This window comes from Panicum hallii, chromosome 2, assembly GCF_002211085.1.
Source record: "Panicum hallii strain FIL2 chromosome 2, PHallii_v3.1, whole genome shotgun sequence".
NCBI lineage: Eukaryota > Viridiplantae > Streptophyta > Magnoliopsida > Poales > Poaceae > Panicum > Panicum hallii.
In genome coordinates, this window is record NC_038043.1 from 49,402,883 (window position 1) to 49,427,368 (window position 24,486).

Consider the following 24,486-nt stretch of genomic DNA (forward strand, 5'->3'; position numbering starts at 1 on the left):
ACATGCCATCAGGAACAATTTTGCTCATCTAACTCCTCAATACCAGGAAGGAGAGAAGATCCGTGCTGGCCCGCCGCCGCGCGTGCTGGCCCGCCGCCGCGCCGAGCCTGGCCCGCCGCCGCGCGTCCTGACCCTCCGCCGCGCCTGGCCCGCCGCCGCGCCTGGCCCTCCGCCGCGCCTGGCCCGCCGCCGCGCCGTGTGTCCTGGCCCGCCGCCGCGCCTGGCCCGCCGCCGCGCCGTGCGTGCTGCCCCGCCGCCGCGCCGCGCGTGCTCGCCCGCCGCCGCGCCGAGCTGGCCCGCCGCCGCGCGTGCTGGCCCGCCGCCGCGCCGCGCGTGCTCGCCCGCCGCCGCGCCGAGCCTGGCCCGCCGCCGCGCCGCGCGTGCTGGCCCGCCGCCGCGCCGAGCTGGCCCGCCGCCGCGCCTGCTGCCCCGCCGCCGAGCCGCGCGTGCTCGCCCGCCGCCGCGCCGAGCCTGGCCCGCCGCCGCGCCGCGCGTGCTCGCCCGCCGCCGCGCCGCGCCTGGCCCGCCGCCGCGCCACGCGTGCTCGCCCTCCTGCCTGCCCTCCTCAATCGATTGGGGAATATGCCATAAAATGAACTGCCAAGTCCTATGTGCGGGAGGGGGTAGATAAAAAAACGGAACCCACCCTTGGATGAGAGATGGACGCGTGAGATTTAATGTGCGCATCTGAGCACCTTCTGCTCGTGAGCAGCGGATACACTGCCATTCTTTGGACACTCGCACACACATCACTGCTGCCAATCGAATGGGCACCTCAATTAATTCTTTTCCTCTATAAATATGAATAGTAAAAAAAGAATCACTAGGACAATGTGGCAAATTACACCTGTCTATTGTCAAAGAATGTACACTATACAGTGTGATGCACGAAATTAAGACAGAACTTGAACATCTTGTCAAGCCTGGAACCATTCTGCCCTAGTAGAACCACCATGAAAACTCCAGTCCAGAGCTCTATGAAGCAGAAAATTGTCACGCTGGCGGGACCTCACCATCCATATAAGAGAATATTGAATGAACAGGTGTATTTGTATCTGACAGATTTGATCTACATCATCTATTGAGAGGTTCAAGCTGCACCTCCATCACGCCAGAAGAACTAGATTCTGAATTCCTGGCTGTACCGTCAGGATGCAAAAGATCAACTGAATCATCTTCCTCCGTGTTACCTAATACCCAATGCCCTCTGACGCTTCTGTCACTGCTCCTTCGTTTGACCTCCTTGTATTCCAAGCACAGCACAATAACTATAACTGAAAGCACCCACAGCATTAAGGCCCAAGTCAGCTCCTCTACATTCTCACTGTCATACCTATGGCCTAAATGCTTCATTCCCGTGAAAAGTGCCACGATTCCAACAACAATCGCCGACCTGCCTGTGATAACATGCAGGTACTCCCACAGGATTCGATTCCGAGATGGAACCTCCCCATTAGCTGGTTTACTAGGCCTGAATTTAGCATTCAGTGGCTGCAAAACTGCCAATAATAGGGCCAGCACACCAAACTTAACATGCGCTGAGCTGACAAAGAAGCCACGGAGCTCGGCTGCAGCGAAAAGGACACCAAGGAACATTATAGCAATTCCTGAATACTGCAGATAGACATGTATTTGGTACCAGCCATCACCTTTCAAGCTCTTCAAATACCGGGCAGCCATTATCCCACCAGGAAGCAAGATGCCCCAGGCAACAAACATCATAAACCCATGAACAGCCAGAACAGGACGCAAATCCTGTTCTGCCTCAGCCGAACCTCTCAAAAACAAAACTCGTATAGGCCGGCTGCTTGTGACTGAATGCATGTTATTGTCTGTCAGATCATCTCCTGACCAGCTTGCACCCATGGCCCAAACAACCTTAAGGGGTGTCGTTGGATCAATGATGTTCTTGCATTCTACCTTTCCACTACAAGAAGGTTTAAGAGGGCGTGTAAATTCAAATGTAATAATGCCATTTTCTGACTTACATCGGACAAATGTGATATTCTCAGATGTTGGGTGGATACCTGCTGCACTCTTTCCATCAATCCAATAGGTTTTTACTCGCCCAACCCCATCGTTGCCAATCCAAGCAACATAGGTGTAGCTATTCACCATCCCACTCCCAAACCCAATAGCAAGGTATCCACTTTTCTTCTCGCCACGAGCTGCAATAGATATAGAATCCGCTGACAGACTCCAAAACAAAGTAACCTGTTGATCATCTAAAAAAACGCTGTTATTATACATGTCGCTAAGGCCTCCATCAACCACTTGAACCTTCCATCCCATCTTCTGTTCATACAGTGACTGATAATAGACTAGATCAGGTGTATTCCGATCAGGCAGCCAAACCAGCTCTTTTGGAGTCGCTAGTACACCATGAGCATCAGGCCCACCAGCATATATGACCTCAGTTTTATTCCGTAATGTAGCATTCCCACCAATTGGATCTGAAGTGATATAGAGTGCCACATCATGCCCAGCCTGCACTGAGAACTTCACTGGCACACCCCTCTCGACCTTCAGCAGCGGTGCCTCCTTCTTGTTGATGTAAATCACCTTGTCAGGGTTTGGTGGGTTTGGGTAGCGCACTGCTGGAGCAGATGTGACCAGAAGTGGTGTTTTCCGATCTGCGATGATCCTCTCCTGATCCTCCTTATTGTCTGCATCCAATGGTCCAAGGCAATTGTCCACTGTCTCAGATAAATTCAACCGGACAAACCCATAGGTTGTGTCCTTTGGCCCCCCATGATTCTGTGGGAGGTAGTGCTGCCGCAGCGTGTCCGGCGGCCGCAGCTTCCCAGTGGCCCAAAGCACCTCCATCTCATCCGTGGCACCCACTGGCACGTCATACTTGGTATCGTCAGAATCAAGCTTCCTCACATACCTCACGAAGGACACTCCATCCCGGCGGTGCCCATACACCAGGACTGAATCATTCTTCCCGTCCTCATAGACCTTGTCTGGGCAAACCCCAGACACCGGCGAGTCATCCTTCCCCAGCGTGCACTCGGTGTAGTCGCTTATGTAGTAGTCCTCGGCAAATGGCGTACCTTCCTCTGTGAAGCCGGCGACAACTACATCGGCGTGGATCATGGCGGGGGCGTTGGCCTTGGGGTCCGCCCACCCGAATGCCATGTAGTACTCGGAGCCGATGGCCGCCTCGAGGCCGATCTCGACTGTGCCGGCGGAGGCGTTGAGCGTCCAGCGGAGGCGGTAGGTCTCCGTCCCCGAGAGGGGGATGCAGTTGTCGAACATGGTGGGCGCCCGCTCGGTGGCAGCGGCGGCGGAGGTGTCGAGCTCGGAGGCGGTGCCGTTGGGGAGGAAGACGTGCCCGAAGTCGGAGGAGGTGTCGGGGTCGTAGAGCGCGAGGAGGCGCGGGAGCGGGCGCGCGAAGGGGAGCTCGAGGGAGGCGTTCCGGAAGGTGCGGTTGAGCGGGAGCGGCGAGAAGGCGCGGCCGGCGGCGAGGTCGGCCATGGAAGGGCCGTCGGTGGCCCAGAAGCGCGCGGAGGGGGAGGCGGCGAGGAGGTCGAAGCGGGAGAGCTCGAGCGCGCAGGTGCCGTTGGCAGCCAGGCGCACCGTGCCGCGGAGCTGGTGCTGGAGCATGGTGAGGTCGGCGGAGAAGTTGGCCGTCAGGTTGGTGTGCGGGCACGACGCGGCCCCCGCGGCCGGGGCGGCGAGCGCCGCGGCCAGCAGCGCGCCCGCGAGGAGCGCGAGCAGGGGGGGATCGGCCGCCATGGCCGCGGCCGGGGCGGCGGATCGGGATCTGGGGGCGGCAGGTGGCGGAGGGATCTGGAAGCGGAGGGGGTTGGGGGGCTGGGTTACTGGGGAGGGGAGGGGGAGGCGCGAGGCGGGCGGGCGGCGATGTGGTGCGGCTCGGTGCGCGCGAGGCGACCGGACGGCGGGCGGATATTGGCGGTCGCAGGGGGGTGGTCCGGTCGCAGGAGGTGGGCGGCTCGCCGGCTGCCGAGATCCACTTGGGTTTGGACGCAGATTCAGTGACTTGCCTCTGGCAAGTCACAATGTAACTTACCATCTACGCATCTATACCCTCTAAATCGTATCCAGCATCTGTCCTTCCTCTTGGATCAAAATAAAGGAAAAACAATAGTTGAGCCCACATGTCAGCCTCAGCTCGTTCTTCTTCTACCTCCACTCATCCGACGAGTTGCGGCCTGCGCATCCTCCCCGGCGAATCTCACCGCCGCCGCTTTGATGGACCTGGAGGCCCTCGACGTCATCGACAAGCGGGAGCAGCTTGCGCTCGCCGGTGATGAGGTTGAGCAGGCACATCTCACCGGAATTGTCCTCGATGTCGCACCGCACGCGCAGCCTACGAGCACGAACTGGCGCGAGGTCACGAGCGGGCGAGGCTTGCTGGGAGAGTGGCCACGAGGACCTCGCGGGGCACACGAGTAGCCAGCCATGGTTGTGGTCCGCGGCAACATTGGTGGGGAGAAGCCTGGGACAGTCAGGGCACGGTTCGCTAAAGTCCCTCCTGTGCGACCGCTACAAGCTTCGTCCATTCTCCAAAATTCAAACTCCTAATCTATATGCAACATAAATTGATCGGTCATGTGGCCTACTCATGACCGATTTTGCCAATCCCGTCAAGCAATTTGAGTTAATTCAGTTCGATTTCCAACAATAGGGGCACGAACAAGCTCAGTACTCGTGGTTTGGCCGTGGGGAAGATCAATGCAGGTCCTTTGTAGCTGGTTTGGCCATAGGAACATGGATGCAAATTTTCATGGCTGCGGCGGCTAGGCATGCGGATCCTGCGGAGGCGGCAACGACAACCTCTGATGCTCCCGGCGGCAGCAGGTCTCCCACACCTCCCTCGCCTCTACGGCATGCCGTCGGCGTCCCGGTCCTGCAGTCCTCTTCTCCGGTGCAGCAAGGCGTGGCTCCATGCGGGGGGAGGGAGTCCATGGCGGTGCGAACGAGCGCCGCGAGTACCGAGCGGTCTTTCTAAGTTGCTTAGTACTGGTAGGAAGGACGAAACTTGAGTGGTAAGTTACAACCAGCCGTTGAATGTGATTTGTACGGTGGATGCAGGCAGGTAAGTTGCAACGTGACTTGCTGAAGGAAAGTCACTTAATCCTCCCCCAGTTTGGTCAGGGTCGGGCGCGGCGGCGGTGGGGGCGACTGGTGCGGATGCGTCCGAAGGTGCGATACCGGTAGCCAAGCACAAGCAACCACACTGCAAGGTGCAGAGCTAGAAAATTCCTGGCAGGAATCTTGTTACTTTCTTGCCTTCATTTTAATGGAGGGTTATATCGTAAAGAAAAATATTCCTCCTCTCGTTAGCTGTACTGAAAAATCTGATGTAACTGTAACTTTGGGGTGCTTCGTCAGCTTATGAAAGAGGACGCAATCTTCTTTCGAAAAACTGTGAATGCAATTTACTCTTCCAGAAATTCTATAAAGTTGCCGCGTCTACCTATCTAAGATAATTCAAGGTAAAAAGGACTTGTGAAACAATTTGCTTAGACTACATGTAATGGAACAAAGGGACCGATGCTTGGTATGTTAGCTACCTGTATTTTGGCTGGCTGGCTAAAGGCATTCTTTGCTTGATCAGGAGGCAAGGGGGGTATTAAGAAAGTTCTAGAGGATTGATGTCTTTGACTTTGACTGTTTTCCATATTTTTGCTATAAGAGTATCTTCAAGAGTCTAGCCAAATCTCACTCTCTATATTTTCCATTTAGTTATCCATTTAGCCATGATTCCTTCTCCATATTTCGGTAAACTCCAACGGACTAGCCAAATCACTCTTCATATTCATCCTGGCCCACTCGTGGCGTCGTAGCCATCCCCTCTGCGCCGGAGCCGCTCGCCATTCTCCGCAGGTCACCGGCGCCCGGAGTAGCTCGCGGTCCTCGAGCTCGTCGCCGGAGATGGGGCCGACGGGGAGCAGCACCGCGCCGGAGATGGGGCCGGCGGGGAGGCGCGGCACTGCCGTCCTCGAGCTCGTCGCCGGAGATGGGGCCGACCGAAAGCCGCTCCGCACGAGAGATGGAGCCGGCGGGGAGGCACGGCGCCGCCGTCCTTGAGCTCGTTGCCGGAGATGGAGCCGACGGGGAGCCACTCCACGTGGGAGATGGTGCCGGCGGGAGCAGCTTGTCGTGGAAGATAGGGCATCCGTGTCCGCGACCGCGCAGGAGGAGGGGATGGCGAGGGTGACGGGCTCGGTATAGACGCCGAGCGCGGGGGCTGGGATGTCCAGCGGGATAGCGAAGAGAGCAATATGGAGAGGCTGTTGGATGCTGATTTTAAGAGAGTTTGTCTACTTTTACCAATCCAACTCCTTTTAGAAAAGCTTTTGAAGATGCTCTAAGTTTCTTTTGATGGTTACAACAAAATATTTTTGTTGGTTCTTCCACGGCTATTAATGAGTGAATCATTGTTAAATGCTATGAAATATTTTGCCACTTATCTAGCCAACTATAACCGGGCAACTATTTTATTTAAGGACAATTTGTAATTTGTAATTGATGTGTCACCGATATTGTCTCTACGTAATCGTAGAGTCATTTTTCAATATATCGTAGAGGTGCCACCACACTAGTGTCTCTTTGATAAAAGAGACACTTTGTTAATTGTCTCTATGTTCTATAAGACAACTTGTAAATATAGATGGAACTTATAAGACAACTTGTAATGGTACACTGTTACGTCTCTACCCTCTAGATGCACTAATAAATATTCATAGAGGTGCTACTACAACTAGTATCTCTTTGGTAGAAGAGACACTTTGTTAATTGTCTCTATATTCTATAAGATAATTTGTAAATACAGATGAAGCTTATAAGACAACTTGTAATGGCACACTGTTATGTCTCTACCCTCTAGGTGCACTAATAAATATAAAAAAACCCTCTAGATGCACTAATAAATATCATATCTCGTTGATAGAAGAGACACTTTGTTAATTGTCTCGATATTATATAAGACAATTTGTAAATATAGATGGAGCTTATAAGACAGCTTGTAATGGCTATATTCTGTAAGACATTCTGTAAATATAGATGGAGCTTATAAGACAACTTGTAATGGCACATTGTTATGTCTCTACCCTCTAGATGCACTAATAAATATCAAAAAAATATGGACAGAACTTTGAACTCAAGACCTCTCACCATATTGCAAAATCCTCAACTTGCTAGCCATCTCAACCTTACAACAATTGTTACACATATAGTATAATTCTTATGAGTATTCCATAATACGCCTCAATGATCTAAATAATGTCTCAAGATTAAAAGGAATGACTCAAACTATGCCTCTATAGGGTTAAGGTAAAAAATTAAAGTGTCTCAAGTTTGCCTCTAATAATCTGTATTAACATTTTACGAAATGACTTAAAAAAATATCTCTATAATTTAAACTGCCTCAAATAGTATCTCAATACATGTGACACTTTTTAAATTGCTACAAAAAGTATCTTTACAATACATTATGACATATTTGTAATGGCATTAGATTTGTGTTGCAGTGGTTGGAGATCCTACCTAGGGGTGGTAAAGGATCTTAAATAATCTAAGGGCCGGACCCTTATACAATTTTGAGCTAATAATAATATATAGGTATCAAGTTGGATTGTGAAGAAAGTAACAGAGCCATGATCCGTTACCACCCCTAGTCCGACCTCAAGCGCTGATAGTGGTGACTTTTAGATTCAAGACACTTTGTGGTGGTATGAGTAGAAATTGTCCTCTTACTTATATGTTTGTTTGGAAAGATGTTGATTAGTGCCTTTTATAGATGTTGATATTGATGTCGTTGGAGAAGTAGGAAAAAGAAATTACCTTTTAACACCCAAGTCATGTAAAGATGCCTAGAAAGATGATGGACAGACATGCCGTAAAAAAGGAGAGAGGGGAGGAAAAAGGAGAGATGAAACAAAGATACTCTAGACACCTTCCATAAAGTAAAAACGCGCTAAGCCTTTTGTTTTGAAAATACTCTCTGTGATACTTATGTTTTATTGGCACCTCCACGTGCCATTAGCTACCTTCTTATGCTCTTTTTTTAAAAAGACAAATCGAATTCTACGACACAATGTAATTTGTTATTTCCATTTCATGTGAATGAATTCTATGACATATAGCTTTGAAAAGAATCATTCTCCTTTTCTTTTACCTGTTCTTCTACATTTTGATTAGTGAAATAGACGGATTAGTATTTGCTCGCCGAAAGATGAAGACTATCTTAAACATTTTGCGAGCAATTGGACTAGATATGTTACCGTGCCCAGGTGAAGCACGTATCGGCGAAACGCGCCCCTCCTATTTGTGCAAAATTTTCATCAGCACATAGTTGCCGCAATCCATTAGCACAAGCGAGCGAGCAGCACTACAAGGAGGAGGATTTTAGCATTAGTAGGGATCAGCTGTCGCTCACCCATGATTAGCACGTCCCGTTAGAAAGCGTAGAACGCACTCCGTCCGATGATTAGCTAGTTCACCACTGCGGAATTTGTACAAGCGACATCGAATTACAAGTCCATGTAGCAGTGGCCCTCCAAACACCATCCACCCGTCATCGCCGGGTCAAACAAGCATCACGCCCCTCGCACGTGCCACGGCATACGAGGTCAATTTTCGAACCAAACGGACCGACGCCGTCCGTGCAATTACATTTTCCTCCAGGGGCCCGATCGTAAAGCCTATTTGCCGATAAAAACCCGGGAAGATCCACCGGTCGCCCGAAGCTTCTTCCTCGCAGCGCGCCGCGCGTCGTCGTCTCCACCCACCCGACCTCGCGCGCCACGCCGAGCCCGCGAGCCACCACCCACCCACCCACCGACCACCCGCAGCCTCGCCTCGCAGATCTCGGGAGCCCGATCTCCCCGGGCGGTGACTCCCCCCGCCTCCTCATCGATGCGGGCGCCGGCGATGCTCCAGTGCGCCGCGGCGCTCGCGGTCCTGCTCGCCGTCGCCGCGCCGGCCGCCGGGTTCTACCTCCCCGGCGTCGCCCCGAGCGATTTCGCGAAGGTTCGTTGGGTCCCTGCGGCTTGCCTCCCCCCTCGTTGTGCTCCAGGGAATGGTTGTGTAACCGTGTTCGTGTTCGGAGGTGGATCTGGTCAACGGGGTGCCGCTCCCGGGGTTGGGATCCGAGATCCAGCTGACCAGCTCGAGTGTTCGTCTGTTGTGTGCAGCTTCCACGATCGTTGGTCCCGTTCAATTAGTTTCGTTCCGTACTTCCATAGGTGGGCATGGGATTCACACGTGAATTCGCAAACTAGCGCAACCGTTCCATTTGGTTTACTGGCCTGATCTTTCGTCCTGATATGAAATATAACCCCTAGATTTTGATGTGATCAGAAGCTGTAGCCTGCGTGGAAAAGTCAACATTGCGATCTTGTATCCGTACACTAACATAACCTAAGTGGAAGCTGGAGTTTGGTGTTGTTTCTGCACTACTGTAAAATATTTTTTTAGATAAGGGAAATTTATTTAATTCAAGGTTTTACATCTACTGTAAAATATTTGAATGAAGCATCGACTCACAAGTCCGTAAATGAGGTGTTACATCATATAATCTGATCTCTTGAAGATTCCATTCATTGTGTCATCATAACATTTTATTTTGCTAGCGTTTGCTAAACTGGTCTCATAATTTGTCCACAGGGTGATCCGCTTCAAGTGAAGGTGAATAAGTTGACATCAATCAAGACTCAGCTCCCATATACATATTACTCCCTTCCATTCTGTAAGCCAGCTACCATAGTCGACAGTGCCGAAAATCTTGGTGAGGTTCTTCGTGGTGATCGAATTGAGAACTCTCCTTATGTGGTTAGTACTGTATGACATAATAGATTAATTGAGGCTTTATGTCCTTGGGTAAGGTTCCTAATGTAGATTTTATCATTCTGCTTGTTATTTGGGATATAGTTCCAAATGAGAGAGCCCAAGATGTGTCAGATTGTCTGCAAAGCAACCATTGATGAGAAAGCAGCCAAGGAGCTCAAGGAAAAGATAGAGGATGAATACCGTGTGAACATGTAAGGACTATGAACCTATGTGGCCATGTGGGCATCGTCGCACTTCAGTTAGCACAATGTTTTTCTAAAGTTATATAAGTTGCCTCACAGGATTCTGGACAACCTCCCGCTAGTTGTACCTATTGCAAGGCAAGATAAGAACAGTATTGCTTATCAAGGTGGATATCATGTTGGTGCTAAAGGCCAGTATACTGGAGTAAGTCCTTATGCTCATGATCAGTTCATGCTTACTTTATTATGTGATCTTTATCTTTTGTTGGAAACCTTTGTCTATTTATTGGACTAATAAATTTCCATACAAATGTTTTTTTCAGAGTAAGGACGAGAAATACTTCATCCACAACCATTTGTCATTTACAGTGAAGTATCACAGGGATGATGATTCAGAACTTTCTAGAATAGTGGGATTTGAGGTCCACCCATACAGGTTTACTTTCAACTTTGCTTGCAAGCATCTATTTGTCTTTTGCTTTAGAAATGGACCTAAGGTATTTTGGTACATATTTTGCCAGTGTCAAGCATCAGTTTGACGATAAATGGAATGGCGCAGACACTCGCTTGAGTACGTGTGATCCTCATGCGAGCAAATTTGTAACAAACTCGGATTCTCCTCAGGAGGTTGAAGCTGGAAAGGAGATCATATTCACATATGATGTTCGTTTTGAGGTACCAGATTGGGGGATTCAGAAGTTGCTTAGTTTAAATTTGTTTAGCTGCTTTAGCGGAAGCAGTTTCCTACAAGGTATACTCGTAGAATGCTTATCCATGATGATTTAATTGGAACCTTCTACTACTTTTGCAGGATAGTGAAATCAAGTGGGCCTCCCGTTGGGACACGTACTTGTTGATGACTGATGATCAGATTCACTGGTTTTCTATTGTGAACTCTCTCATGATCGTGCTTTTCCTATCTGGTATGGTAGCCATGATAATGCTTCGCACTCTCTACAGAGATATCTCTAGATACAATCAGCTTGAAACTCAAGAAGAAGCACAAGAGGAAACCGGCTGGAAGCTTGTTCACGGAGATGTGTTCCGTCCTCCCACCAACTCTGACTTACTCTGCGTTTATGTTGGCACTGGTGTGCAATTCTTTGGCATGCTGCTAGTTACAATGATCTTTGCTGTGTTGGGTTTCCTTTCTCCATCAAACCGTGGAGGACTGATGACTGCAATGCTTCTAGTCTGGGTTTTGATGGGACTGCTTGCTGGTTATACTTCTTCACGTCTCTACAAGATGTTCAAGGGTTCAGAGTGGAAGAAGATTACCCTGCAAACGGCTTTCCTGTTTCCAGGCGTTGCATTCATTATTTTCTTCATCTTGAATGCTCTTATATGGGGGGAGAAGTCATCTGGTGCTGTTCCTTTCACCACAATGTTTGCCTTGGTCCTCCTCTGGTTTGGCATCTCAGTACCTCTTGTCTTTGTTGGGAGCTATCTTGGGTTCAAGAAACCTGCCATGGAACCTCCTGTGAAGACAAACAAAATTCCACGACAGATACCTGAGCAAGCTTGGTACATGAATCCAATCTTCACCATTCTGATTGGAGGCATTCTCCCATTTGGGGCAGTTTTCATTGAACTCTTCTTCATCCTCACCTCCATCTGGCTGCACCAGTTCTACTACATCTTCGGCTTCCTCTTCCTTGTATTTGTTATCCTCATCATCACCTGCGCCGAGATCACAATCGTGCTCTGCTATTTCCAGCTTTGCAGTGAGGACTACATGTGGTGGTGGAGGTCTTACCTCACCTCAGGATCCTCTGCTCTGTATCTCTTCCTGTACGCTGCTTTCTACTTCTTCACAAAGCTGCAGATTACTAAGGTGGTGTCTGGCATCTTGTACTTCGGGTACATGCTTCTCGCCTCCTATGCCTTCTTTGTGCTGACCGGCACTATAGGTTTCTGTGCCTGCTTCTGGTTCACAAGATTGATTTACTCGTCGGTGAAGATTGATTAGGTGCAAACACGACAGAGAATTGCTCATGTTTCAGTGATTGAGTCAAGAGAACTGTATGATTAAAGTGGAGTGGGGACTTATCCCCCTTTTCGTTAAGGTTTTTCAGGAAAAGTTATTTTTTAGGATTTAGTTTATGAATGATCATGTTTGGTTGTTGTCAGATGATACACTTTAGTGATTTGAAACTCAGATGAATATAAGGTAAACACATTGTGACGGAGTTGTACCTTTTGACATTTTTTGCGGGCCGCTATATAAATTCAATTCATTATGTTCCGTATGCTTGGTACTGATTGAATTACTTGTAAGGTTCCAGCACCACCAGTGTGAAATGCCCTGATGGCAATCAGTTTGCTTCCAATCTCATTTGTGCTGTAGTCTAGTGTTTTGACAGTTTTGTATGTGCGATGTGTTATCATCAAGTCATTATATTGCTTCCAGAATTTGCTTGGAGCATCAGCAATTCATCATGAAGCTGCCCGGCATGATTCCACTACGGGTGTAGCGCACCATGGGAGAAATAAAATTGTTGGAACTAGGAACTTGGGAAGCGCCCATGCAGCCATGCTCCATCACATTCCAGCGGGGAGAGTGGATGGCGCCGCCACCGTATGGAGGCCAAAGCGGCTGGCCGCTGGGGCCTGGGAGGCTGGTGGCCAGCCATGGCGCGTAAATGGTTCAGTTCCCGCCAAATCTGCTGAAATCCCGTGGTGTCCCGGCAAAATAAGTGGGCCACAATCCACAGCAAAACATACTACTACTCGAGCCTGACACCAGCAATATCATTGGTGCTGCTGCTGTCTCCTCTCGACCTCTCCTCCCCGCACAGGCACAGCGCTCCAACTTGCTGTTTCTCCTCGTCGCCTCTATTCTGCGCGCACAACCACGGCCCTCGCCCTGATGCTGAGGTCGCCCACGGCCGCAATGTCGAGGCTCCTGGTGGTCGCCGTGCTCGCCGGCTTCACGGTCGATCTGTCGGCGGCGACGGACCACATCGTGGGCGCCAACCACGGGTGGAACCCCAACATCAACTACTCCCTCTGGTCCGGCAACCAGACCTTCTACGTCGGCGACCTCATCTGTAAGTCCTCCCTGGCGGAGCAAAATGTAGATCCGCTTCGGCTCCATTCGAGGCCTCAGTGCCGATGACGCGACGTGGCTGTGCAGCGTTCCGGTACCAGAAGGGGACGCACAACGTGTTCGAGGTGAACGAGACGGGGTACGACAACTGCACCATGGACGGGGTCGCCGGCAACTGGACCTCCGGCAAGGACTTCATCCCGCTCCCCGAGGCCCGCCGCTACTACTTCATCTGCGGCAACGGCTTCTGCCGGCAAGGCATGAAGGTCGCCATCACCGTCCACCCGCTCCGGCACAACGTCTCCTCCTCCAATGGCTCCAGCGGCAGCACCGGCGCGCAGGGGGAGGCCTCCGCGGCGGCGCTCAGGACGAGGAGCGCCTTGTGGCTGGCGGCAATCGCTGTCGCCGCAGCAGCCGTTGGTGCCTTCTGTTAGGAGCATGATTCCCAGATTTCTCTGAACATTTTTGTTCTATTTGTGTGCTTTGCCCCTTTTGCTCCCATTTCATGGGTCTTCATCAACATCTCTGCAAGCCAAACTGCCTATCTCAGAGTAATGTTTAGCAGAACGATAACTGCTACAGATTCAGCAAAAGATGGGATGATCCGGGCCCAATGCCAACTACTTTGAGAAGAAAGCTATTTCCTGACAACTCATCCATGCATTTCACAAAACCCGGTTTAAGAAACAACACACCATGTATTACAGGTTGCGACGACTCTGAACACTAGAAAGAAGGAATAAACCCTATAGAGATTGTCGAATAGAATCCCTTTTCTTATGTACACCACTCGCTATCCTTTTGTTGTCTATCACCCACCGGTTAGAGCTCCACCAGCATGGTGTGCTACTTGATCCTACTTCTGGGGGTCGTCTGGGCCACCGAGCTCGCTGTTCAAAAGGCAAGGGCTCAAATTCTGAAAGAGGAACTTGGGATTTTACAACACTGAGACTTCAATGACTGTTGTGTATGATGTAGTTGTGTGACTACAAGGAAAACTTACTTTGGTCGCATCTCTTCTGGAGTTGCTGCAGGCTGCTCGGTGCTAGAAGTAGCAGCTGAAGAGAGTGGCTTCTTAAACTGAACAATGATAACAGTCATGTTATCACATCCTTCGCCTCCAGATGTAGGTGCCACGCAGCTGTTGAGCAACTTCTCACACACATCGGATAGCTTATCCTCCTGTGGAATAGTTTTTTTTGGGTGGATGAGTGAAAGAATTTAAAACTTAATGGTATCAAACAAAGTTATGTGCTAAACTTACAGTGTTTAAGTGTTTATGTACAAAATCAACCACTTCTTGACTTGTCATACAGTCCCTGTCATAAGGGAAATCGGGTATCAACAAATCAATAACAATAATACAAAAAGAGAGTACCAATTAAATTTAATGCAGAAGTGTTAATGCCAAACTTATCTCTAGCTAGCAGCATGGAAAGCGAATAAACCAAAACATCAGGTTTACAGCCTCAAAGATGATTATGCTTTTCTATCTAGGTCACTAGCTTTATTCTGTGGAACCACCAATGTCTTACAGACAACTGCGATAGAGCTCCCAGTACCATCCACCTACATTTCTCTAATGCCCCCTGCTCAATGAATATGCATAATATTTGGCCCTAACGGAAGTTAGAGGTGCTTGCTTTGTTTAACATGTCCCTCATATCGGTCTAGGCATATAGCTCACGTAGGTTGAAAAAATAAGGATCCCCAATATGAATTAAACTAATAGTGTACAATATGGATACACCTAACCATCTATGCTAGAAAACTGCAGTTACATATCAACAACTGCAAACCCTGGTGCAACCTACCTCACAAGAGATATTAGCTCACATCTATGTATGATCAGAAGCCAAATAAAATGAATGTAAATGTACATAACAATGTAACTGAGTTATAGTTACAAATCTGCACTGAGTAGAAAAACTGAAATCATACCAAATGCCATCACATGCTAAAACAATGAATTCATCATCTTCAGAAAGCTTGACCTGATCAGAAGCCAAAGCAATCCTGAGTGAATTTTGTTTAAGAAAAGGAAGTATTGATAGAAAGGGATCGGCAAAACTCACTGTTTTCAACTCAGGTTCAGCAGTCACGATCTGTCTCTCAGCTGGCAAAACCTCATTTTGCTTCAGTTCCATGTCACCTAGAGGAAAATCCAAAAATAAATAAAAATGATGTATGTGACAACAAAGTGTTTCCTTCTTGTGAAAGAGAAGAGACCTATTGCCCTTGACAAATTCAGACTTCCATTGACCCGCCCAGCAACAACAAATCCACCAGCACTCAAAATCCTCTCCTTTTCTCCCTCAAGATCTGGCTTGTGGTCCGTTGACAAATTGAACGCCTGCACAACAGATGAGAACAGAATTCATAGTCTGGTATTTATACTTTATGTCTGGAGATTTGGACGTGGAAATCGTTACCTGACCCTTCCGTGAGATAACACACCGGGAATCCCCAGCATTTGCAACAATGAGTTGATCATTTCTTATGACAGCCACACAAGCTGTGCTTCCAGATGTCGGCCCAGGAAAATTTGAATTCGGACCCTGATATAGTAACTTTGTTAAAAGGGTTAAGATATGCTCTAAGTTTACCAGAATTTAACAAAACAATTGGGGAAAAATAAAGGTAGGTAAAAGGCCCACTGGTCCGGCACTGCAAATCTTGTGATTAATGCAAGCAACATCCATGCTACAAAAATTTTATTACATGAAAGGACTTTGTATTGGAACATCACAGTGTATGAAATTTTGAAATAAATGTACAAAAATTTTCTTTAGTGTAATTGTTAAGTCTGTCACCAAATGACCTAAGCTCATCAGATGTTCCGCACTTTAGCCAGCTGAAAAGATGGAACATAATCTTCTCATGTTTAACCATGGACCAAAGTCTGGGAAGCAAAAATCTTCAGCAATGAATCGATTTGTTTTGTTCTTATTGTTTTCATGATATCTACTTGAGAAAGGTATCCTATCAGTTGATAGGGCAATGATATTAAGGGCTTTCAAATCAGTTTGGGTGATGAACACTGAAAGTACCACTCCCCACATCCCTTTAAGCTCAATTCAAAATATGGATTCCATTAATAAATACCAGCAGTGGCGGAGCTAGCAGTCAATCCCTCGGGGGGGGGGGGGGGGGGGGGGGTCGCGATTGCTACAATATGTCGTGCCTAGTGCCTAGTATTAACACCTGCTCTAAATAAGAATTATACAAACTAGGGAATAAATGATTTATTGGGGAAGCAGCTCTTGAGGTTTAGACTTTAGAAGCAAGAAAGAAAATAGAGAAGCAAAGCTGAACTACAATAGGCAAGCAGACAAAACTGATGATTAACTAATTGGTACTAAGCACTGGTGTGCAGTAGTACTAATATCCAAACAAAGCAAATGAACTACTTGATGAAAGTAAAATACATGGGAGAATATACGTGCATGCAGCCATGCAGATGTGCAAGAGTAGTGTGTATGCAGTAAATATAGGCTACCATCCTTTATGCATGAGCATCATGCAGATGCATGCGTCAAACACAAATTGCTGGTTTGTAGATCCTTTGAAAATTTATCCAGGACAAGGGGGGCCGGAGCCCACTATGGCCCCAAAGAGGCTCCGCCAGTGAACATCAGAGAAGCTACCATGAAATATGTATTCTAAGATAAACTACTTCAATGCTTCACGCCAGAAAAGGTAATGAACACAAATCCACACACCAGAAAAGTAATGCTTGACGATGAAAAAACAGAAGAGCCATTTTACCTCTTCGGTTTCCCATCCGTCCCCTAGATTATCTGAATCTCCACCCTTGGGGGACCATATTATGCCCTCTAGCATACCAGAAATCTTGTTCCCCTTTTCTCCCAGCTCAGTCAATTCTCTCCACCCCCTCTGACCTTTCATCATCTCATCCATTCTGAAAGATCAAAATGTCGTTAAGGTTTACTAAACCAACAGAAATATGTCAATTTTTCAAATCTGACATCATTCTAAACAAGAAGCCTGAAACTTACCTTAAGAAAGCTTTATAGACAGAAGCGGGTAGATCACCCGATGAATTTGCATCATTTATGAGGACTTGTTTATGCAAATGTCTTGCGCAGAATTTAGATACAGCTTTTCCTGAAATAAAAAAGGGGGTACTACGTCATGCTACCAGAGAAAACAACTGCTCATCTAATGCATAACTACACAATAAAGTACGCAAAGATTATTGACCTGAATTAAGAAGTGATATTTACACTATGTACTACTTCCAAGTTACAAGTACTCATTAAAACAGAAATGCAGAACTGTTGGATTGTTGGCTTGTTACTGCCACAATAGGAGCTTACTATTTTGGACAACCAAAGTTCAGAATACAAACAAGCCAGTGCTACGTTGTTAACAGGTTTAATTGAGATCATTCCAACGTTAATATTGCTCATTAGCATTTTAATTGTTTAAGAAAATCCATTGTGTCCTCATCAATGAACTTCACCGGCAGTTTCTTCAGTGAGAGCAATAGGGCACCTAGCACAATTGACAGGCTAGGCAGCAAATACAAAGCTTCTATACGGGTGGATTTTTCAAACAGTATCAGAACACTACTTTAGAAAATACCGCTCCCCTCTTTCATTTCTCATTATATGTTTTATCCTTTGCACTAATTTGAATAAGACTAGCAGCCATAACTTATAAAAAGTCCTTCCAAGAAGCGTGCACGGAACACTTCTCAGCAAGGCATTGATATATACACTCAATATTTATGATAGCATCAGCACCGTTGTCATGGTTATAAACGTTCACAAAAGAAGATGAACATGCCCCTGGCTGGCAATAAAATTGCTATAAAATCTCAGTCTATCCATTTGGCACATGGAAGCAATACTGAAGTTAGTAAGTTACTGCATTTTTTTTTGAAAAGGATAAGTTACTGTACTTCAGTTATACTACAGAAAGCTGATATATCTACTGACAATTGGGCATAATGAGAAAATCCAATGTAACATGTTCTCTAGGGAACTCAAACCAATGCAGATTTACCTAGTAATAATGCAACTGAACACAGTATCATAACCTTGACAGGAAATATAGGGACTTACCTCCATGGCCATCATAAACACCAAAAAAGGAAGTGCAGTCATCAAGGTTTGGCAAAGCAGCATGCTGCGATGCAATACATAGTGGATCAGTTTTCAAAGCAGAGTGGACATGTTTATGCAGATGATTCGTTCAAAGTGACGCAAACAAGTAAACAACTCATAACGCAAGCGACGTAGCGCGTGCCAGCTTTCATCATAAACCATCAGAATCAATTTATCAGACCAATTAACAAGCTCCCTGCACGAGCAGGGCAAGCCAACAAACAGCTATCTCGAGCTTTTCGCTCGGAGGGGAGACGCCATTGGCCGACCGAATCACGACAGATTGCTTCTAGGTTGTCGCGTTCCCGAAAGATGGGAAACACCAATTGGGCACTCAATTCATCATGCAAATTTACACATAACAACTGGATCGCAACCTCTAATGTAAGCAGCCGCTAACATACACACATACAGATCCCATCTCGCCCAAAATCCACCCCCAACCCAGTCTTGTTACCATCGAACGGAACAGTAGGGAGGCAATCCCACCCAATCGGAAATCGCTAGGGGATCATAGGCAACTCACCGCGTCCTCCATGGTGGTCCGCCACCCCTGCATGGAGGAGAGGCCGAACCGGACGCGGTCGTTCTCTCCATCGGCGGAGGCCTTGTCGGTCTTGGGCGTGCTGAGGTACACCCCCATCTGCTCCTCCCCGTCCGGACCCTGAGCGGTACCCTGCAACCGCAGCAAAACACAGGGACGCGTCGTCAGTCGCAACCGCCCGACACGCATTCCACGGCGCCGCGGAGAGGTTGATCCCCGAAGCCCAACCGCCCGGATTGCCGCCGCGCGGGACGAGACCGCCTGACACGGCGCGGCAGCGATTCGGAGGGGGAGGGGAGGGGGCGAGCGATTGCGAGGAGGAGCCGGGATCGACTTACGAGGATGATGGCGGTGGCGCGAGACGACGACGGCGGCGACGAGGAGGAGGAGGGGGAGGGAGCCGAGCGTAGCGGCGATGCGAGAAAGAGACGGTCGAGGTGAGGTGGGTCGCGTATTTGTAAGCGGTGTGGGGGAGGAGATGCGTTTCGGTGCGGTGGGGGCGGCCGCCCGCAGGAAGAGAGGGGGAGGGAGGGAAGCGAGGAGGGACGGGGCCGGGGTGGGGTGGGGGATTCGGGGAAGATTGCGTATCTCGTTTTTCTATTCACCGCCAGCTCCCAACTTATCTCGCTGCCCCCTCCCTCCTTCCTTCTGCCCTGCCACCGGCTCCATTCCATCCACCACACGCCATGGCCGTCCATATGGGCTGATCATCTCTCGATCTCCAGCTATTTCCATGTGATTTGGAGGTGTACGGCGGCCTTTTCCTTTTTGCATGATGTATCGTGTTCAAAGTCATAGGAATCTTGTAAATGTTGATATTCCGGTCACAGAATTTAACAGTGGTTTTGTTTGGAACCGCTTTCAAGTCGCTTCGACCGGAAAAACTTAGAAAAAGCTTATGGAAGGCTCCGTGTTGAATGCGTGTATGTAGGCCTCGCGTCGAGCAAAACGCGAGCTTGCAACAGGCATCATGCAAGCACGAGAAACGGCCTCCAAGCAGCGTTTCATTTTCTCACGCTGGACTTACAAGGGATATATATTCAAACAGAACCTACGTGTAGGAAGGAATATGTGTTCCTATTTTCTAATTCTTTCTCTTACTTTCTTATTTTCTGAAGGCCGAAAACTTTGGTTACCTTTTTTTCATTCACTCCTCCTTCTTTCTCTTACTTTCCTATTTTATCGAGGTCGAAAACCTTGGTTACCTTTCATTCGTTCGGTTCACCATCCCCGTGCAAAAGCTTATGCCCACCATTAAGCTCGCCACCATCATCCATATCGTCACCGTTTACCACCCATATCCTTCGAGCCGTGTAAAATAGTAATGTAGCATTAGCATGTTATTGCTTAACAGCTTATATACTGGACCTGATCAAAGGTCGAGTGAAGTTTTAAAGCATATCTAACACATTTCTTGCTGGACCGAGCTTATCGACCAAAGTTTTGGTCCGAGTCAAGCGTGTCGAATCGGGAATTTTGGCAATGGGTGAGGTTTTAGTTCAATATTGAAGCCCAAGGTCACGTAATGCACTTGTTGGGTGGGGATTCTTTCATGCGACGGACAGGATATATGATCAAGTTCTTTACATACCTGAAGCGTGAGTCCAAACATTTGAAATTCCAAGACGTATTTCATGTACAATTTGAATCAGTGGAGTTGGAATTTTCTGGCACGCTCTTCAAATTTCATGAAATTCCCCCAGCAACTCATGTGTGGATACGGACACTGCCGATGACACGTCATAGAAAAAGGAAAAGGAAAGGAAACGCAACGATCGCTGTGATCGGTGGTGTCAGTTCCAATCCCTGAACCACATGGAAAAAGATCTCGTGCCCTCGGATCGATGGCAGTAGTACCTCCGATCGGGACTCCACTGCTGACACTGCGCGCCTTGCAAATTTCTGGACCGCCGCGAAATCGCCGAGACGTAGCAGAATCCTGCGCCGTCGCCGCCAGACCTTCACGCCCCAGGTGGCTGGAGCTCCGACGACCACATGCCGCGCCGGAGATTTTTCTTCCCTCCTTTTTTCACCATCCATCACCGACGAGATGACTGGAAAGTAGCAGCAGCCGCACGCCTCTGTTGCACGGTGAAACGGAGATCAAAACAGCTCTACAGCCACAGGTCCTTTCCGTGGCACCTTTGGCGAGGCCACGAGTGTCGCCACTCCTGTTCCATCCGCAGCAGGCCTTTCTACTTTCTAGAGGGGGAGAGAAAATAAAAAAAAAAAAGAGGGGAAAGGCGACCGACACCTGGCAGCTGCACGGCAAGATATAAAGCTAAAAACAGCGGCGGCGGCTGCCTGTACGAGCGGCGCTCCGGTGACGGCGACAAAGGCGACATCCGGTGTACTTAACACGCCTTAAAAGATTGGGAAAGAAAGGAGCACGTCAGCTACTCTCCAACAGTATTCTACGAGCAAAGTTGGCGCACCCGTGGCATCAAACTAGACAACAGAATCTGCTGCGGACACGACGCCCCGAGGGGGACGGTTTGGAGCTCTACTTCTATCAACCTCTTCGGGCCGGGGGGTGCCTGCTGCTTCCCGTGGATTTGTAGCTTTGTACCCTCAACTTGGCCATACAAGTCAGCGCAAAGCAAGAATCTTTGTGAACGCCACGCCCGTCGGCTCCTCCAAATCCTTCGGCGCTCGCTCTCGCTCTCTCTCTCTCTCTCTCTCAACGGGGATCGACCGGCCGGCCCTGAGCGATCACGCAGGTCGCGTTGGCGAGCTAAAAAATAAGGTGGCCACGCGACGCGACCTGCCACCAAGATTCGGCGGTAGATATCTTATCAGTATCACCATGGGCTGTACTGCTAGGCCCGGGAGCGGGGGGGTCCAGATTCCGCTGGATTTGCCTTGCCAAATCCGGTAACTTGCGCCACCGGCATGCGGATTAGTTAAATCCATGACCATGCATTGGCTGGGGGGCTGTGCTGTGACAGTAGGTGCGGGTTAGCTATTAGCTAGGCTGCTGGTCCCCAGGTCGTCTCCTCCCTGGCGATCCGGAATGTGGGCTTGTTGTACGACGGATTCCTGGCCGAATCGTCCGGAGAAGGCCAGGCTACCGGAGGCTGCAAACATTTCCTCCCAGCAGCGTGCGTGCGTGCGTGGCTCATGCGCGCGCGAGTTGCAGTTAAATTTAACAAAGGTGGGGGGCAAAGGTAGATGGGTATCCGTACGCGATCGAGTACACGGTGCACTAGGCGCAATGCTCGCGCTCGTGATCGTGCATGCTTTTTTTGAAAAGATGGGGGGTTGCTTTCCCGCCATCGGCCGGTGTGCAACGTCTACTGTTTCTTCTTCTTCTTCTTTTTTGGTTTTAAACAACATCATAGTGCTTCTTTTCATGGGATAATAACACTATAATCTCACTTCCTCTTCCGCTTACTTGAGCATAGTATATTCCTCTACCGTGCGGAATAACTCATTGTCCTTCAATTCTTTAGCAGTTTAGCCTACTGGTCCTCAAGTTCAAACTGCTCTGCCACTGGTGGAAAATGAGGTGAAAGTTCGAAAAAGAAAGGCTTCAGATTATATGTATGGTTGGACGGAGAACAGGGGATTGTGTGATTGTGTCGCAGGATTTTTTTTTAAAAAAGGGTTAAAAAATTAAATTCGAAAAAGAGGTACCGATTTGGGAAATTTCGAGAAATGGGTACCTCCCGCCCATCCAACGGGCGGGAGATGCCAAATCTTTTTCCAAACCCCTTCCGAGGGCCTCTTCACGAATAAGAAAAGTTTTTTATTCGTGAAGAGGCCCCTAAGGCATCCCGCCCGCCCAACGAGCGGGAGGTGACCTCTTTCTTATTTTTTGTTTAAATTTATGTTTTACAAACTATTTAAAATTCATACTTTTTTCAAATACAAGATTTATTCGCCATACTTTTTTGTATACAGAAAAATTTTAGTTCAATTTTACGAAAAAGATTACGGTATCTAAAACTCATATGAAGATGGTTAAGTGATAACGTTTTGCAACGTAGAATCCAAATATTACGATAGTATGATACATCAAGCCATTAAAAATAAAATAGTATGATAAAAAAACAGTTAAATATACAGAGCCCATCGAATCAGGAGTATCAAGTCCGCCTGTCCCGGTCCTCGTGCTCTCTTGGTCCTTCCCCCTAGTCCTAGACCGTCGGCGTATGTGCCCCTCCGAGTAAGTGAGTGCATCTGGAGCACGGTGAGGACGAGGCGGAGGAGGCGCCGGCGTGAACGGGTCATCCTGGGACTGTGGAGGTGGAGCGTCGTACGTCTGGGAGGGGCCAATGATGTCTGGCCCGGCGCCGCCGCCCTCCAACTCCGACAAACTGACGGAGCTGCTGTCCCAGTCCGGCACACCGAACAGACCATCGTGTGCAGGAACTCCCATCAACCACGCATGCTGAGTATAGCTCTGAGAATACGGAGCAGCTGGTGTCGAACCCGACGGGAGAGACGTTCCTGGAGCATAGGCGCCAAACGTCTGAAGCTCTATTCTTGCAGGAGGAGGCCCCATTACTGTCAAGTGCATGACTATAAAATAAACGAAATTAGTCGTGTAAATCAAAGTTGATTGAAATGGCAATTATAAAGGACTTACAGCTCGAACTAGCGGCAGTACCGCTGGACGCTGCGTGCGGTGCTGCAGAGGTCGATGGGCCAGCTGTGTACACGTGGGTGGACGCATGAGATGAACTGGAGGCCCCTACGTCGTCTCTGCTGCAACACGTCAGTGCACGTAACGCTCGCGTCAAGGTGTCATGAATCTGACGAAAGCTCTCTTTGTACTGTGCCTCCGGTACACGTACTCCACGGTCAAACAACGTGATCTGAGATGCAACTTCGACCTCCGCGTAGTTGATCAGATCGATCTGCATGAGTAATGGGAAGCAGAGTAATATTGTTATCAATTTTTTCTAAAAAAGATTTAATAATTGAACAATTGGGTGTGCTGAGTGACAATTGAGCATTTCCAATAATTTTTCCATTTACCCTTATAGGCATGCACCCGCCACGGACAGCCCTCCTTCACACATATCACATCGTACTTACAAGACTTGCACTCGACTGTTTTGAACTCTCGCATAAGAGGGTACCTCGCACTCTGGACAATTTCGTTCTCCCTGCAATCCCAAGGCACGCTGGATCCCTCATCTATGACAAGATGACTGAAGTTGCTGCTCACCCATTCTTCAGGCACATCCTCATCACCATCAGACGAATCGGCATTCATTGCTTCATCGAACTCACGATCTTCGTCTCGCAGCTGTTCAACAATACGAGGTATGTTCTCCCCCTTATCATCCACGCATTGAGGTGCTACGGTGCCACCTGCCTCAATATTTGGCTCCTCAACTTCTTCATCAACATCGTCATCCCTCGCAGCAGCTTCGATGTTTATCAAAGGATTCTGGTACACACTGACAAGGAGTATCAGTGGCCATTGCCAATGACTTGCATTTTGCAAATAACTTAATCAGTCTTCGTTGTTTGTAAGTGGCATCAGCTCCCAGATCAAAGCGTGAGTGGTACGATTTATGACGCACTGAACACTTACAGTGTGTGTCTCCTGATTAATCCTTAATCCGCTCATTAACCAGTTGCATAGGAATTCAAATATCCTCTCGTGCGGTGTGGTAATTCCTTTGACCGCACAGTTAAATTCACTTAAATCTACCCATTCAGCCCATAAATCATATTTCCTTCTCCGTAATATATACTAAAGTACCCTTCTCGAAAGACATATCTGTCAATTATTAATAAAAT

General features: G+C 48.4%; 4 protein-coding genes across 5 annotated transcripts; 2 read left to right on the forward strand and 2 right to left on the reverse strand.

Annotated features, from left to right (window-relative positions):
- Window positions 1–769: 769 nt before the first annotated feature.
- On the reverse strand, window positions 770–3,975 carry LOC112882832 (cytochrome b561, DM13 and DOMON domain-containing protein At5g54830-like). The gene has a single exon (XM_025947989.1). The coding sequence runs from the start codon at window positions 3,739–3,741 to the stop codon at window positions 1,075–1,077; it is 2,667 nt and encodes an 888-aa protein (XP_025803774.1). The 5' UTR covers window positions 3,742–3,975; the 3' UTR covers window positions 770–1,074.
- Window positions 3,976–8,721: 4,746 nt separating this feature from the next.
- Window positions 8,722–12,249, forward strand: LOC112879924 (transmembrane 9 superfamily member 8-like). Its single transcript, XM_025944365.1, has 7 exons — window positions 8,722–9,003; window positions 9,640–9,804; window positions 9,904–10,013; window positions 10,104–10,209; window positions 10,328–10,440; window positions 10,526–10,679; window positions 10,816–12,249. Exons 1-7 carry the CDS (start codon window positions 8,890–8,892, stop codon window positions 11,971–11,973), a joined length of 1,920 nt encoding a protein of 639 aa, XP_025800150.1. The 5' UTR covers window positions 8,722–8,889; the 3' UTR covers window positions 11,974–12,249.
- A 648-nt stretch (window positions 12,250–12,897) lies between these two features.
- LOC112879927 (mavicyanin-like) lies at window positions 12,898–13,679 on the forward strand. Its single transcript, XM_025944368.1, has 2 exons — window positions 12,898–13,054; window positions 13,141–13,679. Exons 1-2 carry the CDS (start codon window positions 12,898–12,900, stop codon window positions 13,485–13,487), a joined length of 504 nt encoding a protein of 167 aa, XP_025800153.1. The 3' UTR covers window positions 13,488–13,679.
- Window positions 13,680–13,693: 14 nt separating this feature from the next.
- On the reverse strand, window positions 13,694–19,287 carry LOC112879925 (probable protein phosphatase 2C 70). Of its 2 annotated transcripts, none has more exons than XM_025944367.1 (12): window positions 19,068–19,287; window positions 18,712–18,861; window positions 18,144–18,207; window positions 17,073–17,181; window positions 16,822–16,975; window positions 15,486–15,611; window positions 15,283–15,406; window positions 15,129–15,205; window positions 14,995–15,047; window positions 14,318–14,372; window positions 14,057–14,235; window positions 13,694–13,969 (listed from the first exon to the last, which is right to left on the reverse strand). In XM_025944367.1, exons 2-12 carry the CDS (start codon window positions 18,826–18,828, stop codon window positions 13,963–13,965), a joined length of 1,065 nt encoding a protein of 354 aa, XP_025800152.1. In that variant the 5' UTR covers window positions 18,829–18,861; window positions 19,068–19,287; the 3' UTR covers window positions 13,694–13,962. The 2 variants fall into 2 exon arrangements, with proteins under 2 accessions (XP_025800152.1, XP_025800151.1); XM_025944366.1 differs by having other exon boundaries at window positions 13,694–13,943; window positions 19,068–19,285.
- Window positions 19,288–24,486: the final 5,199 nt, after the last annotated feature.

Bases quoted from the DNA above. Each gene is read 5' to 3' on its own strand.
- LOC112879924 (XM_025944365.1), top strand. From the start codon at position 8,890: ATGCGGGCGCCGGCGATGCTCCAGTGCGCCGCGGCGCTCGCGGTCCTG. The intron at 9,004-9,639 runs GTTCGTTGGGTC...ATTTGTCCACAG, and splicing joins CCCCGAGCGATTTCGCGAAG to GGTGATCCGCTTCAAGTGAA. The intron at 10,680-10,815 runs GTACCAGATTGG...CTACTTTTGCAG, and splicing joins CATATGATGTTCGTTTTGAG to GATAGTGAAATCAAGTGGGC.
- LOC112879925 (XM_025944366.1), bottom strand. From the start codon at position 18,828: ATGGGGGTGTACCTCAGCACGCCCAAGACCGACAAGGCCTCCGCCGAT. The intron at 17,182-18,143 runs GTAAGTCCCTAT...TTTTTATTTCAG, and splicing joins TGTTTATGATGGCCATGGAG to GAAAAGCTGTATCTAAATTC. The intron at 13,944-14,056 runs GTAAGTTTTCCT...CCTTTTGAACAG, and splicing joins CCAGAAGAGATGCGACCAAA to CGAGCTCGGTGGCCCAGACG.
- LOC112879927 (XM_025944368.1), top strand. From the start codon at position 12,898: ATGTCGAGGCTCCTGGTGGTCGCCGTGCTCGCCGGCTTCACGGTCGAT. The intron at 13,055-13,140 runs GTAAGTCCTCCC...GTGGCTGTGCAG, and splicing joins CTACGTCGGCGACCTCATCT to CGTTCCGGTACCAGAAGGGG.
- LOC112882832 (XM_025947989.1), bottom strand. From the start codon at position 3,741: ATGGCGGCCGATCCCCCCCTGCTCGCGCTCCTCGCGGGCGCGCTGCTG.